The sequence below is a fragment of the Hibiscus syriacus genome, unplaced genomic scaffold (genome assembly GCF_006381635.1).
Source record: "Hibiscus syriacus cultivar Baekdansim isolate YM2019G1 unplaced genomic scaffold, ASM638163v2 tig00112217_pilon, whole genome shotgun sequence".
Classification (NCBI taxonomy): domain Eukaryota; kingdom Viridiplantae; phylum Streptophyta; class Magnoliopsida; order Malvales; family Malvaceae; genus Hibiscus; species Hibiscus syriacus.
The window spans coordinates 1,331,072-1,348,959 of record NW_024063270.1 but is presented as its reverse complement, the minus strand read 5'-3'; the positions used below and the strand labels follow the sequence as shown (position 1 = coordinate 1,348,959).

Here is a 17,888-nt window from a genome sequence, read left to right as displayed (position 1 = left end):
CAGTTATATCTTTAGGAATATATTTTTGATCATGTTTACTAAGTGTTTACAAACAAGTTAAACGATCGTATTGGTAAGTATTAAATATATAGACATGAACAATATATGATTTTTAAATAATAAATGAATTGTACCTTGTACAAGAGATTCTTACAAAATGATGTCTGAATAATCATTTTAAAAAATGAATTTACTTTCTTTCCTTTTAGATCCAGCAAAAGAAGACCGTTCTTCCATATTTGTACCTTTCTCCTTTAATGTAGAGTTGGTTCCCCTCTTATTATCCCAACGTTCCTTTTTTCTTTTTAATCCCCTGTTTTCAATTGCTCGAAAACTTCACAAATTCCCAAGTTTAACGCTTCACTTTCTGAAAAGCTAACCAGACAAGGACGTTTGTCTGGCATCCTTCCCTTTCTTCTTATCCAACCCAAAATCATAGAGAAAGTGCAAGAAAAACTCCATCAATGGTGGCTGGTAAGGTCAGATTAGCAATGGGTTTGCAAAAATCATCTGCAACACAAAAGCATGAAACTCCATCAAAACCCCCATTGTCATCTTCAAGCTCAGCTAACAACAAAACCAACACTTGCCAGAAGACAGGTTTCTCACGTTCTTTCGGCGTTTACTTCCCTCGATCCTCAGCCCAAGTCCAGCCTCGTCCACCTGATATCACCGAGCTTCTCCGGTTGGTCGAAGAGTTAAGGGAACGAGAGTCCAGGCTCAAAACAGAGCTTCTGGAGCACGAGCTTCTGAAAGAATCGGTGGCCATTGTTCCCGTGCTGGAGAACGAGATCGTCGTCAAAAACGCAGAGCTGGAACGAGCTTTGGAAGAGGTGGAGAGGCTGAGGAACAGAAATGAGTTGTTGAAAACAGAGGTGGAGCTGATGAAGGGAGAGGTTGAAGAAGAAAGGGTGGAGAGGGAGAAGACAGTGAGGGAAATGGAGGAACAGATAGCGGAGTTGAAGAAAACGGTGGCGTCTTGCTCTGATCGTAATTGTAAGGCGGAGATTACGGCGGAGAGCGAGCAGTTTCAAGGGTTAGTGGAAGTTAGTGCCAAGTCGAATCTGATTAAGAATTTGAAAAGAACTAGTAATCACAATAAATGTGCCAACTCCATTGTTTTTAGTCTTTTGAATAATGAGAAAGCTGAGAGCTTGGAGTTCAAAAGAAATGAACTCGAAACAGAGAGACCCAGTAACTCGGACGAACTCGTTGAGTCGACTAGTGTTAACATCAGATCTCGTGTTCCTAGAGTTCCAAAACCACCTCCAAGACCTTCGGCTTCGTCATCTTCAACATCATCCATGTCACCCTGTAGCTCTGATTCCCCAGAGAAGCAAGCTTCTCCACCGCCTCATCCGGCACAGGTGGCAGCAGTCAAGCAAGTTGCACCTCCTCCCCCGCCGCTTCCGCCTATAAAGGCAATGGCGCCGCCACCTCCACCGCCGCCCGCGAAGGGGATGAAAACAACAGCGACAAAAGTGAGGAGAGTTCCGGAGGTTGTGGAGTTCTATCACTCGCTTATGCGTAGGGACTCAAAAAAAGAGGGCGGTGGTTGTTGCGTGCAGGAGGCTTTACCGGCAACCGCCAATTCAAGAGACATGATCGGTGAGATCGAGAACCGGTCTGCTTACTTGCTGGCGGTGAGTGAGTTCTATCTATCTACGATAATGCCACAGACAGTGTTGTTCTTTTAACTGCTTACTTTCTTATTAGTAATAATTACAATTTTGTTGTAACAGATAAAGTCAGATGTGGAAACACAAGGAGAATTCATAAGGTTTCTGATCAAAGAAGTTGAGAATGCTGCATTTACAGATATCGAGGATGTTGTTCCTTTTGTTCAATGGCTGGACGATGAGCTCTCCTACTTGGTACATTTATGCCACATTATCCACACCTTTTCGATTATTTAATAAATTATATATCAATCGAAATTACTATTAATATTGTCGGATACCAAACACTTGAATTAATAATTATTAGGTGGATGAAAGGGCGGTGTTAAAACATTTTGATTGGCCGGAGCAGAAGGCCGATGCGTTGCGGGAGGCTGCGTTTGGGTATCGTGATCTGAAGAAGCTAGAATCCGAGGCCTCATCGTTTCGTGATAGTCCCCGCCAACCTTGCGCTCCGGCTCTCAAGAAAATGCAGGCTCTACTCGAAAAGTATGTACTAGAAATGGTGTAGTATTTTCTATTACTTTTTGATATAATAGTAGTTTAACAATAACTTGTTGTCTTATGGTAGAATGTAAATATTGAATTAATGCTTTGATTTGACACACTCGTTTGGTTTGACAATATCGCAAGAAAAGATTAAAACTATGGATTTTTTAATACGAATGATTAAATATATTGAGTTAGGACTAAAGTGATAGAATGTATAAATTTTGGGACTAAACTATTGTTTTATTAAGCTACATTAGACGTTTGTTATAATTTTAACAACAAAAAGATCACTTTGTAATTATATTTTAATGAGTAACGAAGTTGTAACTCCTTAAAAATGTGACTCATATAACTGAACTAAAAATTACCAAGTGACCTGAAATGTATTTTACCCTTTTAAATTTTTAGCAATTTGTTCTCATTCGGCTGCTAATGGGTGCAGGCTAGAGCATGGGGTTTACAACCTCTCCCGAGTGAGAGAATCCGCTGCAAACAGATTCAAAGGATTCCATATCCCTATGGATTGGATGCGTGAAACTGGAATTGTGTGTCAGGTAATTTAATATGTTCAACACGGAAGCGTGCATGCCTACACGTGAATCAAAACACATTTCCTTGTTTTCTTCTACGTGGAATTCATGGGAAAAAGAATAAAACTGAATTCTTAATCTTTATGTTACTCGAATTCGAGTGTACTTAGTATTGGGAATTCATTAATATGCCAACAAATTGTTGCAGATCAAGCTAGCGTCGGTGAAACTAGCGATGAAGTACATGAGACGAGTGTCTGCAGAGCTGGAAGCTGTTGAGGGTGGACCCGAGGAAAAGGAGCTGATTGTTCAAGGTGTTAGATTTGCATTCCGTGTACATCAGGTGGTTAATCATAATTCTCATTCATTTCTACAACTTTGAAACAAAAGGGGGTTCCTCATTTCTTGTTTTTGGCTTACGAATCCGTTTATCTGTGGCAGTTCGCCGGAGGATTCGATGTCGAAACGATGAAGGCTTTCCAGGAGCTGAGAGACACGGCCAGATCGTGCCATGTTCAATGCCAAAACCAGCAGCAGAAATATATCTGCAGCTCTACATCTTGCTAAAATTTGATCTCTGATAGCAGTCTCAGCTTCAGAATCCCGAAACCCCAATCCCAGTTTTCGTTGTAAAGAGAAAAAAAATGATAACATCCATGTTTGTGAATACAATGCCAGCTGCTACATTTATCAACAAATTCGATTTATTCAGGAGGTTTTCGAAACTTCACGAGTTTTATGCCCTCTGACATATTACAATCTCTTAATATGATTATTGTCGATCTCATCATCAGTTAAATCTAATATCTGACATCAAATCTACTCATTCACTAATCTACCAATAGTCATCAACCTTATGACCGACATCAGTCATCCTATTACCTAGTGTCAAGGGCATATATATCACATAGGCAAAATATGAAATTTGAATTTATGATCAAAACTTATTTGCCGATGATAACGCAGAGGGGTTGGGGGGGACCTTTGGTGATAAGTGTTGTCAACAACTTGGCTTTTTCAAGGAAACTTAGAAAGATTTGGTGCAGATTCTTTAACTTTGTGTTCTTAGCAGATTATAATAATGTGGGTGGGGGATCCTAAAGCTATAATTGAAACTTAAAAATCAATCTAAACAAAAATTCTTCTGGTTACTGGGGGGTGAATGTTTAATGGGGCCATTGTTTTTTGAGTTAGTTGTAGATAATATTAATGCACGATGCTTCTTCTTTAAAAGGTGCAGTTCCACCTGCAGCCAATCACCCCTTATCCATCCATAATTGCAGAGTTTTGTTTAAGGATTACAAGCAATTTTTATTAAACTATAAACTTTAACGAAACTCAACATTCGATACATAATCCCATTAACACATTGCAGTCAACACGTACGCGTAGTCTAATGAAAGAATCGACAATCCAACCAACACAAATTGTAGACATTTTCGCAATAAAATTCTGCTACAAAGTAGGATTCCGTTTGTTTCACTGAAAACGTTTTCTAGAAAATATTTTCCGTAAAATGAATTATATTTTTTGAAAAACATTTTCTGGAAAACATTTTATGATGTTTGAAATATGTTTTTTAAACCCTTTTCCCACTAGTTGATGAATTTTTTAAAAATTATTTATTACGAATATTAAATACAATAAATAATATTATTTATCATAAAACTTAATCTTATTATTTTTAAATATTAAAATAATTTATTTATTATTAAAATATTATTTTCAAAATTTTATTAATAAAAATATTAATATTGGTATATTTTAAATATCTTTATTAAAATATTATTAGATTATTATATTAATATTTAATATATAAATAATATTATTCATTATTAATAATTTAATAATATTATTTCTATGAAATTAATAAATAATATAAATTTTATTAATAATTTATTATATATTATTAAAAAAAATATATAATATATTATATTATTATAATAATATAATTGATTATTTTATTATAATATTATATTATTAGAAATATTAATAAATATATTTTAAATAATTTAATAATTAATATTTTGATTGAAATGATATTAAAATATTTTATTATTATTAAATTCATAAAATAAAATTATTTTGAGTATTTATTCTTTGAAGTAAAAAGTTCAGAAAATGACTTACGGAAAATCATAACGAGTCATTTTCCAAAAAACACAAAGGAAATTCTGTTGACTATGAAAATGTTTTACGTTGACCAATCAGTTTTTCTCCAACCAAACACTGGAAAACGAGGAAAATATTTTCGGAAAAACGTTTTACGTGAAACAAACCGACCCTATATTTAATAATTAACTACATGTTGATATGAACAATGTAACACTCAACAATCAAAATAGAAAATAATAATAATCAACCATGTCATATCCAATATACATATTAGTGGAACATAGGTGAAGACTAGAACAATGTCAACATGGAAACAAAGGCATGAAACTAAAAATCTAGAAGAGATTGATCAAAGGGAGTGAGAACAAATTGAGAGACATGCAAAACATGTAAGAGAGTTATATCATATTGGTCAATTGAAAAAACCATTCATTAATAACAATGGTAACTTTTAGGCATAAGACAGGACAATTGACGACGGTGAAATTAATGAACTTTAATGTTGATGTGAAAGAAGTGACAACAAAATATTTTGAGGAATCTAATGTCACTTTAGTAAGCTCCATGTTAGGATCTTCCAAAGTAGTTGAAATTTAATGCAACTTATACATAAATATATAATTATCATTTATGAGACATATCTTGGAAAGATTTTAGATGATATAGAAATTGTTGAGTTAATCGATTGACGGAATCGGCCAAGAGGGGGGTGAATTGGTAATTAAAAATTTGGTAGAAGCTTTTGCAGAAAATTGAAAGTAATTGCACATCGATTTAGAGTTGTTCGACTTTCTCAACCAAAGTCTACGTCCACTACCTTAGTTATCCACACTAAGGATTTTCCACAAATTCACTAATTTGTCTTTCTTTTGAGGACTAAGAGTAACCTTACAAACCCTCAAGAATTATACCCCAAATTCTTGAGAACACTCTCTCCCAAAGAGAACAATACAAATTTGCAAACTTACAAGGAAATCCTCACAAGGTAGATTGTTTGCACAATTCTAGAACAAAGAAAAGAACACTCAAGAATGAATACAATTAAGCACAATAAGTGTTCTTGAAAGAAAAATGAATAATGAATGGAAAAATAGGCTTGAAATGCTCAAACTTGAGGTTTGATGCTTTTTCTTTGATTCTCTATTGATTCTAGTTGCTTGTTGTTACTTGTTCTTGATCAATGGCTTCTAAGCTTGCTTAAATACACCTTGAATCACTTCTGAACGTTGGGGATCATTAATGAAGTTTTTGGATCCGTTTAAGTGTGAAAACAATTAATATTTCTGCTTTGAGTGTGGGGGGAATCGGTACCCCTAATGGGAAATCAGTTCCTTAGGTGTAAAATTCAAATATTTCGATCGTTGAACAGTTGGGGGAATCGGTACCCCCTGGGGGTAATCGGTTCCCTCCGAGCATACTGAAATTCTCGGAGCCAAACCATTCAGGGGGAATCGGTACCCCATTGGGGGGAAATCGGTTCCCTCTGAGCAATCTGGAATTTTTGGCTTTGAAATGGTTCGAAATATTTTGTAAAATCGTTTTGAAATTATTTTAAGATTAAAACTTAATTTTACACTTGAGTAAGGATTAAAAATGACATTTGAAAGATTTGGAGTAATATTTTGATATTCGAATAATTATATCGAATATACTTAAAAAATCTTTTTGGAAAATCTTAAAATACATTTAACTTAATTTGTTATATCGAAATATCAAAATGTTTTCAACAATCTCCCCCTTTTTCATATAACAAAACATTTTAGTAATTTTAAGATTTTGAAATCAAGTTTTGAATTACTCCCCCTTATTCTAACACTTCTCCTCTTCAAAAACTCTTCAAAAAGCTTTTAATAACATTTCTCCCCCTTTTTGTTAAATCAAAAAGACCCGTAAAAGATTTTAAACAAGGTTTTGAAATCATTTAGCCAATTGATTATATATATAGTTTAAGCTGCTAAGATTACAATCAAGAGAAACGTTAGCCATTAGTTTCATAATCAATATTCATAAACAATGTGACATGGCAAAATTGGTCATATTACTAAAATGATGTAAATGATGCAATAAATTTAACTAAACCAAATATTCAAACATCCAAACAAATCCAAAGTTTAACAATCCACAAAAATCAAACATTCCAAAATATTCAAAATGTTGAAACAATAAGCTTTAAGTTCAAAGTACTAAAGCAAAACAAAGAATCAAGCATCCGTAGGAGGATCGGGAGGAGAAAAACGAGCTCGCATAGCGGCCATCTCATGAGTGAGTTCATTAATACGATCGTTGGTTGCTTCATTGTTTGCACGCATCTCCCGGAGAATTTCCAATTGTTGAGCTCCCATTGTGGATAAATGAGACTCTATAGAAGTAAAGCGTGAATCTATGGTAGAATATCGGAAATCAAATGTCTCCATAAAAGATTGAAAATATGGAGGCATTTGATTCGTTTGTTGTGCTTGCTCCTCGGGCTGCTCAGGCTCATCTTCGGCTTCATCGATGTCTCACATTAATTGTTCAAGCTCGGGATCGTCGTCAGCTTCTGGTGGAGCTCGTGAAGAACTAGCTCCCGGAGTATTTTCAGAAGATCGAACCCATTCACCTGTTTCCTTATCCTTTATCCATCCCGTTCTCGTTAAGGAAAGAAGATTAATTTGTTTCTTTAGAGGAAAGACGACATCTAGACCTACTCTAAGCCCGGCTTTAGAAAAAAGATTACTCAGAATGCAACCGTAAACTAGAGATGAACATAGTTTCTAGTTAGGAACAAGATTTACGGTTTCAATGATTTCAGCAAAAATAATCTGAGGTAGGTTTATTTTAATACTGTTTTGGAAACAATGTAACCACCAAAGATCTAAAGCACGAAGAGTAGAGTAACGACCTCCGGATGGTCGAAACCACCAAGAAATTATTAGATGAAGAAAACGATCATGAAGGTCTAAGACACTCGCACTATCCCTTCCTTTATAACGAGAACCTAAAACCTATTTTTCATTTGATATACCATCATTATCTAATCCTAATGCTTTGGCTATGTAAGCCGAGTCAATATGTAAGAATTGTCCTAGGAGGTAGGAACGAACTTCTATGGTTTCAGTTTGAGCTCGATTTTTGACACAAACGGCATTAGAGTAAAAGATGCGAACAAGTTGATGGTAAACTATAGGTTCAAGGTCACAAAGTTTATCAAATTTCCACTCTTGTAAAAGATGAAGATATCTAAAATCAATATCTAACATAGCTTGACGAGAAGGGATACGTTATTCTCTAATTTTGTAAGAGTCAAAATAATGATAATACCAAAAATGATGATTTCTAGGGCCAGGATGATTGAAGCACGAGTTTTGGATAGTCATATTAGGATCAATAGGATTAGGATTAGGAATTGGAATTTCAGGAATAGGGGGAGGATTTGGAGGTGGATTTGGTTGAAGGTGTGAGTGACTAGATGATGACCTAGCACGTTTAGGATTGGACATGGTTTAGGAAGTCGGAATAGAATGGATAACCTGCAATTTAGAAAACAAATGTATGCAATTCAATCAATCCCAAAACTCAATTGAGTACTCAATATTTCAAGGTTCTCTAAACCAATCCTAATGGGAGAAGTTTTTGAAAACTATTGAAAAATAAGATTTTGAAAAACAATATATGTATAGTTTTCATAACAACAACATAATTCAATTAAAACACAATAATTTGAAAAAACAAATTTTTTTATTTCGAAAATTTCAAAATTTTTGGAAAAACTCTTGTGTTTTTGATGAAATTAGTTGTAATATATAGTTTCTAATCACTAAACAATCAATGCCCGATCACTATTTCTATCTAGAAATTAATTAAAACTAGTCATATGTTCAAAATCAATGAAAAATAAAGAGTTTAGAAAAATTTACCTTGAAAGATGAGATTGAGTGGATTTTGATGTTGTTTGCACGTTTTTAATGATGCTAGCAGGTTTAGAAGATGATGTTTGAAGAGAATTCCGATTAAAAACGTTGTTTTGAGGCAAAGTGGAGATATGGAGAGAGTAGAGAGGAGAAACGGTGGTAATGAGATAAGAGGGTTTGAGCAAAATATGAGGTTCTGCCCGATAAAACCAGAACCCCAGGGGGTATCGATTACCCTGTGGGGGGAATCGGTTCCCCTTCAAAGGGGGAATCGGTTCCCTCATAGGGGTATCGATTCCCTCTGCACCAAAATGCTAAAATCCGATTTTAAACACACAAAATGCTAAATTAATTTTCTCTAGTGGTATTGGCAACTTATATATTGAAAATCAATCACGTTCAAACAATGAAATTAATCTTTAAACTATATTTGAACATAATTTAATTTTCATCAAGAATTATAAACTCCCCCTAACTAATAGCAATGAATACAATAAAAATTACTATTCTAAGCATTTTTCATTTAGTCTTAAAAGTGCTAAAATTATTTTAAACACTAAGTGAAGATAGGTTGGTCAAACCTAATTCTCTCCTAAGTGTCCAAAATCTTTCATTGTCTAAGGTTTTGTAAATATATCCGCTAATTGGTGAAAAGTATCAACAAATTCTAGAACTACATCTTCCTTAGTGACATGGTCTCTAATGAAGTGATGTCTTATTTCAATGTGCTTAGTTCTAGAGTGTTGGATGGGATTTTTAGTGAGACAAATAGCACTGGTATTGTCACACTTGATAGGAATGGTACCTACTTCAATTTTATAATCAAAAAGTTGTTGTTTCATCCATAAAACTTGTGCACAACAACTACCAGCTGAAATGTATTCGACTTCAGTGGTAGATAATGCAACACAATTTTGTTTCTTTGAAAACCAAGAAATCAACATATTTCTAAGGAATTGGCAAGTACCGGAGGTGCTTTTCCTATCTAATTTGCATCCTCCATAATCCGCATCAGAAAAGGCATGCAAGCTAAAGCTAGAGTCTCTAGGATACCAAAGTCCTAAACTAGGAGTGTCCTTAAGGTATCTAAAGATTCTCTTAACAGCTAGTAAATGCGATTCCTTAGGACATGATTGAAATCTAGCACATAAGCAAACACTAAACATAATGTCTGGTCTACTTGCAGTTAGATAAAGCAAAGAGCCAATCATTGACCTATATAATTTAACATCTACACATTTACCTCCTTCATATAAGTCAAGCTTTGTTGAAGAGCTCATTGGAGTGTCATGAGGTTTGCCATTTTCTAGTCCAAACTTCTTGAGCATATCTTTGACGTACTTAGCTTGATTGATAAAGATGCCATCTTTTCTTTGCTTGATTTGGAGTCCCAAGAAAAATGAGAGCTCCCCCATCATGCTCATCTCAAACTCACTTTGCATTAGCTTAGAAAATTCTTGGCAAAGAACATCATTAGTAGAACCAAATTATTATATCATCAATATAAATTTGAACTACTAATAAATCTTTACCTTTATGCTTTAAAAACAATGTAGTGTCAACCTTCCCTTTTGAAAAACCCTTTTCAATTAAAAAGTTTGATAATCTTTCATACCAAACTCTAGGAGCTTGTTTTAAACCATAAAGCACTTTTGTCAATTTAAGAACATGATCCAGAAATTTTGAATCTTCAAAACCTGAAGGTTGTTCCACATACACTTCTTCCTTTATAAAACCATTTAAAAATGCACTTTTAACATCCATTTGATATAATTTAAATTCATGAAAACATGCAAATGCTAATAACATTCTAATTGCTTCCATCCTAGCCACGGGAGCGTATGTTTCATCATAGTCTATGCCCTCTTCTTGAGTATACCCTTGAGCAACAAGTCTAGCATTGTTTCTCACTATATTATCACTCTCATCAAGCTTATTCCTAAATACCCATCTAGTACCTACAGTAGATTTATTACTAGGCCTTTCAACTAATGTCCATACTTTACTTCTCTCAAATTGATTTAATTCTTCTTGCATAGCCATAATCCAATGTTCATCATTTAATGCTTCTTTAATATTCTTAGGCTCTATGCATGAAATAAATGCAACATAATTACAAATATTTCTAAGAGAAGATCGAGTTGTTACCCCTTTGGATGGATCACCTATAATATCACCATCCTTGACATTGTTGTACTCTCTTGGATAAGATACTTCCCTTTCTTCAATGGTTGGATTTTCAAGAGGATCATGAGTTTCCTCATTTTTCGTTTTTTTCCTTTGATGATGTTCTCCAACGTCATTTCTAACGTCATTTGTATTTATAACACCTACATCATCATTCACACAAGAATCCTTCCTCGGAAGGGGATTATCATCGAAAACAACATGTATAGACTCTTTTACAACTAAAGTTCTTTTATTAAATACTCGATAAGCTTTAGAATTTAAGGAATAACCCAGAAAAATTCTTTCATCACTTTTAGCATCAAATTTGCCAAGGTTTTCTTTACCGTTGTTTAAAACAAAACATTTACATCTAAAAGGATGAAAATAGCTAATGTTAGGCTTTTTATTTTTGAAAATTTCATATGGAGTTTTCTTTAAAAATAGGCCTAATCATTACTCGATTTACAACATAACAAGCGGTATTTGTGGCTTCCGTCCAAAAATATTTTGGCAAATTATTTTCACAAAGCATGGTTCTAGCCATTTCTTCTAAAGTTCGATTTTTCCTCTCAACAACTCCATTTTGTTGAGGGGTTCTAAGTGCTGAAAAATTGTGACTAATACCATTAGAATTACAAAACTCAGTAAATCCAAGATTTTTAAATTCAGTGCCATGATCACTCCTAACACTAGTTATAGAGTAACCTTTATCGTTTTGGATTACTTTTGAAAACTTGATGAATTTTTCTAATGCTTCATCTTTAGTACTTAAGAATAGAACCCAAGTATATCTAGAATAGTCATCTACCAAGACAAATGCATATTGTTTTCCATCCAAGCTAGTAGTCCTAGTTGGCCCAAAAAGATCTATATGGATCAATTGTAATACTCTACTAGTTGATACGTCATTAATGGATTTAAAAGAAACTTGCTTTTGTTTTCCTTTAGCACAAGCATCACAGATTTTATCATTATCAAATTTAAGCTTAGGCAACCCTCGAACTAAATCACCTTGAATTAGCCGTTGCAAAACACTCATACTAGCATGTCCTAGTCTCCTATGCCATAACCAACTATCATGTTCATCCTTAGCAACTAACCACAAATTAGTCATATCAATAGAATCTAAATGCACCATGTATATGTTTCCTATTCTATGACCAACAAGCATAATCTGATTAGATGCAATGTCAATGACTTTACAACCATTAATATCAAACATGACATTGAATCCCTTATCATAAAATTGACTAATACTCAATAAATTATGCTTTAATCCTTTCACATATAAAACATTCTTAATTTGTATGGAAGAGGTATTACCAATAGTACCAATACCTTCAATGTGACCTTTTGAATCATCACCAAAAGTCACTTCTCCTCCATTTTTGGCGTTAAGCTCAATGAACCGGTTTTTGTCTCCTGTCATGTGTCTTGAGCATCCACTATCAAGGTACCATGAATTTGGATTTGTTTCCTGTGCCTTGTAGCAATGCTCATTTTCCTAGAAACATAGATTAATTTCTAATTTTTGGTACCCAAATTCTTTTGGGTCCATATTCATTAGTTTCCAAAATCCTAGTCCCCTTAGGTATCCATTTGTGTAGGATATCCTTATCTTTAGTAGTAATGAGCTCTTTAGGAACCCATATACTTCTAACGATTTTTCCATTAGAGGTTATTTGGGGACCTCTATGATTGTAGTTTTTAAAACTTTTTCTAACAAAGTTGGATTTTGAATTTTCTCCATTTTTCAAAACGTTTTGTTCCAACTTTATCAAAAGAGGCTTTAAGATCATCAATTTTCTTTTGATGATCATCATTGACCTTTGAAAGTAAATTTTGCAAATCCAAAATTTTCTTTTCAAACTCTTCTAGTTTGATTTATAAATCTTTGACTTTACTTTCAAGATCGTTGTTGGTTTTGGACATGAGTTTATTTTCATTTTTCAATTTTGAAACATCATTTTTATATTTTAAAAACAATTTCTCATAATCCGAAGTCAACCCATTATATTCCTCTAATAACTCATCATAGGATAAATCATCAAAATCAGATGAGTTAGAGGTTACCTTAGAATCTTCCCCGAATGCCATCAAGCACAAGTTTGCTACTTCTTGTTCCTCTTCATCGGAACCTTCTTCATCGCTCCATGTAGCCACATGAGCCTTGTGCTTATTCTTTGATTGACCATTTCTCTTCAATTGTGGGCAATCATATTTGACATGCCCTGGCTTTTTGCATTCATAGCAAATGATCGGGTCCTTCTCTTTTGGTTCATTTTTTAGGCCTTCATTTCGTTTGAATTTTCTTCCTCAGTAAGGTCTCATCATTTTTCTGAACCGTTTGGCAAACAATGCCATTTCCTCGTTATCATCATCTTCATCCGAATTACTCTCATCTTTTGTGGATTTGAGAGCAACTCCAATGTTTTTCTTCTTCTCATTCTCCTTTGGTGTCTCTTCAATCTTATCTTCAAGCATTATTTCATGAGTGAGGAGTGAACCGATTAGCTCTTCAAGAGTTAAGGACGTTAGATCCTTAGACTCGATGATTGTCGTCTTCTTTAATTGCCACGATTTTGGGAGGGACTAGACTAACTTCCTCACAAGCTTTTCATTTGAAATGATCTCTCCATATGATTTGAGACCATTGAAAATCGTTGAGAATCTATCCGTCATAGCTTTGATATCTTCATTTAGTTTCATCCTGAAATTTTCATAGCTATGCGTTAGAATACTAATTTTAGATTTATTTACCTCATCGGTACCCTCATGAATGACTTGAAGTTTGTCCCATATTTCTTTGGCGGTTTTACAAGATAAAACTCTTCCGTATTCATCTGGTCCAAGAGCACAAAATATGATATGGATAGCTTTGGAGTTGAGCTAGAACATTTTTGTCTCTTCTTCACTCCATAATCTTGGATGAGTGAGAGGCTTGATGTATCCTTCTACTACGACATTCCATGCTCCCATGTCACTTGCTTGAAGGAAGTACATCATCCTATTTTTCCAATAAGCATAGTTAGCCCCATTGAAGAAATGAGGCTTGTTGACGGGTATCGAATCGAGACCGGAGTCGAAGTTTGAAGCAGAGGCCATTAATGACTTTGATTATCGATGTAACTCTTCCCGAATCGACTCAAGAGGCGATTAAACCTTCAAATGAGTTAGGCTCTGATGCCAATTGTTGAGTTAATCGATTGACGGAATCGGCCAAGAGGGGTTGAATTGGCAATTAAAAATTTGGTGGAAGCTTTTGCAGAAAATTAAAAGTAATTGCACAGCGATTTAGAGTGGTTCGACTTTCTCAACCAAAGTCTACGTCCACTACCTTAGCTATCCACACTAAGGATTTTCCACAAATTCACTAATTTGTCTTTCTTTTGAGGACAAAGAGTAACCTTACAAACCCTCAAGAATTATACCCCAAATTCTTGAGAACACTCTCTCCCAAAGAGAACAATACAAATTTGCAAACTTACAAGGAAATCCTCACAAGGTAGATTGTTTACACAATTCTAGAACAAAGAAAAGAACACTCAAGAATGAATACAATTGAGCACAATAAGTGTTCTTGAAAGCAAAATGAATAATGAATGAAAAATAGGCTTGAAATGCTCAAACTTGAGGTTTGATGTTTTCTCTTTGATTCTCTCTTGATTCTAGTTGCTTGTTGTTTCTTGTTCTTGATCAATGGCTTCTAAGCTTGCTTAAATATACCTTGAATCACTTCTGAACGTTGGGGATCATTAATGAAGTTTTTAGAGCCGTTTAAGTGTGAAAACAATTAATGTTTCTGCTTGGAGCGTGGGGGGAATCGCTACCCCTAATGGGGAATCGGTTCCCTAGGTATAAAATTCAAATATTTCGACCATTGAACAGTGGGGGAATCGGTACCCCTGGGGGGAATCGGTTCCCTCCGAGCATACTGGAATTCTCGGAGCCAAACCATTCAGGGGGGAATCGGTACCCCCTTGGGGGGAATCGGTTCCCTCTGAGCAATCTGGATTTTTTGGCTTTGAAATGGTTCGAAATATTTTATGAAATCGTTTTGAAATTATTTTAAGATTAAAACTTAATTTTACACTTGAGTAAGGATTAAAAATGACATTTGAAAGATTTTGAGTAATATTTTGATATTCGAATAATTATATTGAATATACATAGAAAATCTTTTTGGAAAATCTTAAAATACATTTAACTTAATTTGTTATATCGAAATATCAAAATGTTTTCAACAGAAATAACAAATGTTTAAAAATATTTATAAAATAATTTAGATATTTATAATATTTAATATTATATATAAAATTATCTATTAAAAGAATCTAGATATTTGTAATGTTAAATGGTTAAGGTGTTTGACATATGTCAACAATCTAATAGTCATTAAAATCTATAAATAGGAGTGAGTTTTATCATTATAATAAGAGTGAAAAAGAGTACAAAAAGTGTTAGTTAAATAAAGAATGAAAAAGAAGAAAAATAACTTTAAGATCGTTGGTAAATGATATCGAAAAAGACTACACGATTGTCGGACGAAAGTTGAATGTGAATAACAAAAGAGAATATGTGGTTGCGTAGTAGCAATAGATATTATTTAGATATATGATCTAGTTAAATGAATAAAAGAAGTGAGAATAAATGTGAAATTTCTATTGAAATATAATGTAAAGTACTTGATCAATTGTCCCCTTATATTAGTAGATTCTTATACTCAAAATTATTTCAATTGTGATTAACAAACTAATAACCAATTAACAATACAACTACTCCCTAAAAAAATTCTAACACTTTGTGTTATGATGCTAGATGGAAAATTGGGGAAAATGGTGCATGATTAGGGTTCGTCAAGTGGAGTAAGGGATTTGAGGCTGAAAGAATTAGGAATTCTGGGAAGAAATGGGAAGCCCAAGTCAAATAGGATACGGATGTTATTACAAGAAACGATGACGTTGAAAGGAATAACGTAAACGAAATCGTTATGAAGATAGAATATGGATTAAAATATGCTACGAAGAATGGGTCAACACCTTACCTGAAGAAGCCCAAATCTGGAGAGTGACATGGAGAATATTCCTATAACGATCAAGTTGTTAGCCACCCACAGCTGGCAGTATCAAACTTAGTACAATGTATAGGGCTGAGCAACAAGTTTGGTTCATTCTCAGATTGGGTTGAGCAACAAGTTGAATTCAATCTCTCTACCCGACCCATCACGTTTCATATCTATCCGAAGCCATTTGAAGCAGAGACAGTGTAGCTCTAAACGATATCCGGATTAGAAAAGGAAGTTGAAAACCAGAGAGAACAATGGCTTCAATGTCTCTAATAACATCGCCTCACTGTCTCACTACTAATTCCATAAGAACTCAACTCCCCTCGGCTTCTCTATCTCTCTCAACATGCTCAAGAAGAACAATCTCCATCTCTCCCAATGCAGCAGCAATCAACCCCAAAGCTCGCTCTTCCCTTCTTCACTGCTCCTTTCTCGCTTCTTCCTCCTCATCCCTCTCTTTCCCTTCTTCCTTTTCAGGTAAAACAAACTTCCCATTCTGTTTCTTTAATGATTTCTTTGGATGGGTTATTAATTTCGAATTTTGTTGGTAGGGTTATCTTTGGGGACTGATTTTGGTTCAAGCAATGGGGTGAAGAATGAGAAAAGACGAGGCTTGGTGGTTAGGGCCGGAAAGGCTGCTCTTTGTCAAACCAAACGGAACAGGTCTCGCAAATCTTTGGCTCGAACTCATGGATTTCGTCGAAGAATGAGAACCACCAGCGGGAGAGCTATTCTCAAACGCAGACGTGCTAAGGGCCGGAAGATTCTTTGCACCAAATCAAATCCAAACAGTGGGAAACGCTAAGTTTCCTCTCATTTGTGTTTTGGTTGGCAGTATTGTTCCATGAATTTGATGTCTTTCATGATGTTCAGAGCATACTTTAGGCGAGAACATAAGTCAATATGCATGTTTTGTTGGTTCAGTTTGTGCAATATTCATTGGTTGAAACCCACATTTTCTTAGTCTTATTCGATCACTTGCCGAGCATTTATGGATATCTGATTTGTTCCAACATTTTACTTGCAAAATGTATGTGCTTTGCTTTGGGATGTTTTAGTTACATATATGTTCATAGCTTGGTTCATGTTTGTGTTTGTCAGCTATGATACTGCTAAGCATTATTCTTCAGTCATCTGGCAGTTCCATATTCGAACTAGCCTTAGTTTTTGTTTTCGAAATGAAGAATGGAAGAAGACGCTCGAGTCTTCTTTGTATCATGTTGGTAATTGAAATGCTAGGGGTGCCTTTTACTTTATGCTTATGCAATGAAAGTGGGATAAAAAAAAAGCTATGTTTCATCTGCCTGCATTCAAATATTAGTATAATAGTATCCCAAAAATAAGTGTGCTTGTCAGACGAGTGTAAGAAGTAATCTGTGTAATCATTAGAGATTGAAAAAGAAGCTTGATGTAAATGGATAAGAACACTTAAGGGAGATGGAAAGAAAATGAGTAATACTGAGAAACAATACAAAACAAGTCTAAGAAAGCCGAGTACAATAGGCTTGTTTATATATCCCACAAAGGGTCTAACAACCCAACTAACTCATAACTAACTCAAGGGTTACTTATAACAGTACATTATTTAACGGTAAGTTTTACTGTGCAGAAGCTTTAATATACGGCTAAGGAAATATGTTATTAGAAATGTTATTATTATTTTAATATTTTCTGTAAAAAATTATCTAAAACATTATTTTTTTTACCTAAAATATTAATGTTTTTTATCATTTCCGGTAAAGTGTCCAATATCAATATTTCCGGCAGAAAAAATAATGTTTTAGGTAGCATTTTATCGGATATGTTAATAAATCCGGTAAAGCGCCCAATAATAACATTTCCGATAGAAATAATAATGTTTCCGGTAATTTTTTTACCGGAAATGTTAAAAAATAATAACATTTTCGTTAGCTTTTTTCCTTAACCGTATATTAGGCTGCCGCACGTG

The 17,888-nt window shown here is 34.4% G+C and overlaps 2 protein-coding genes across 2 annotated transcripts; both read left to right on the top strand.

The window, feature by feature from the left end:
• The first annotated feature begins 342 nt into the window (after positions 1-342).
• LOC120175915 (protein CHUP1, chloroplastic-like) lies at positions 343-3,412 on the top strand. Its single transcript, XM_039182460.1, has 6 exons — positions 343-1,643; positions 1,743-1,874; positions 1,987-2,168; positions 2,614-2,725; positions 2,910-3,044; positions 3,143-3,412. The coding sequence occupies exons 1-6, from the start codon at positions 465-467 to the stop codon at positions 3,266-3,268; spliced, it is 1,866 nt and encodes a 621-aa protein (XP_039038391.1). The 5' UTR covers positions 343-464; the 3' UTR covers positions 3,269-3,412.
• A 12,657-nt stretch (positions 3,413-16,069) lies between these two features.
• Positions 16,070-16,912, top strand: LOC120175954 (50S ribosomal protein L34, chloroplastic-like). The gene is made up of 2 exons (XM_039182496.1): positions 16,070-16,417; positions 16,492-16,912. The coding sequence occupies exons 1-2, from the start codon at positions 16,195-16,197 to the stop codon at positions 16,743-16,745; spliced, it is 477 nt and encodes a 158-aa protein (XP_039038427.1). The 5' UTR covers positions 16,070-16,194; the 3' UTR covers positions 16,746-16,912.
• The last annotated feature ends 976 nt before the right edge of the window (positions 16,913-17,888 follow it).

Bases quoted from the DNA above. Each gene is read 5' to 3' on its own strand.
- LOC120175915 (XM_039182460.1), top strand. From the start codon at position 465: ATGGTGGCTGGTAAGGTCAGATTAGCAATGGGTTTGCAAAAATCATCT. The intron at 1,644-1,742 runs GTGAGTGAGTTC...TTGTTGTAACAG, and splicing joins GGTCTGCTTACTTGCTGGCG to ATAAAGTCAGATGTGGAAAC. The intron at 3,045-3,142 runs GTGGTTAATCAT...TATCTGTGGCAG, and splicing joins TTGCATTCCGTGTACATCAG to TTCGCCGGAGGATTCGATGT.
- LOC120175954 (XM_039182496.1), top strand. From the start codon at position 16,195: ATGGCTTCAATGTCTCTAATAACATCGCCTCACTGTCTCACTACTAAT. The intron at 16,418-16,491 runs GTAAAACAAACT...TTTTGTTGGTAG, and splicing joins TTTCCCTTCTTCCTTTTCAG to GGTTATCTTTGGGGACTGAT.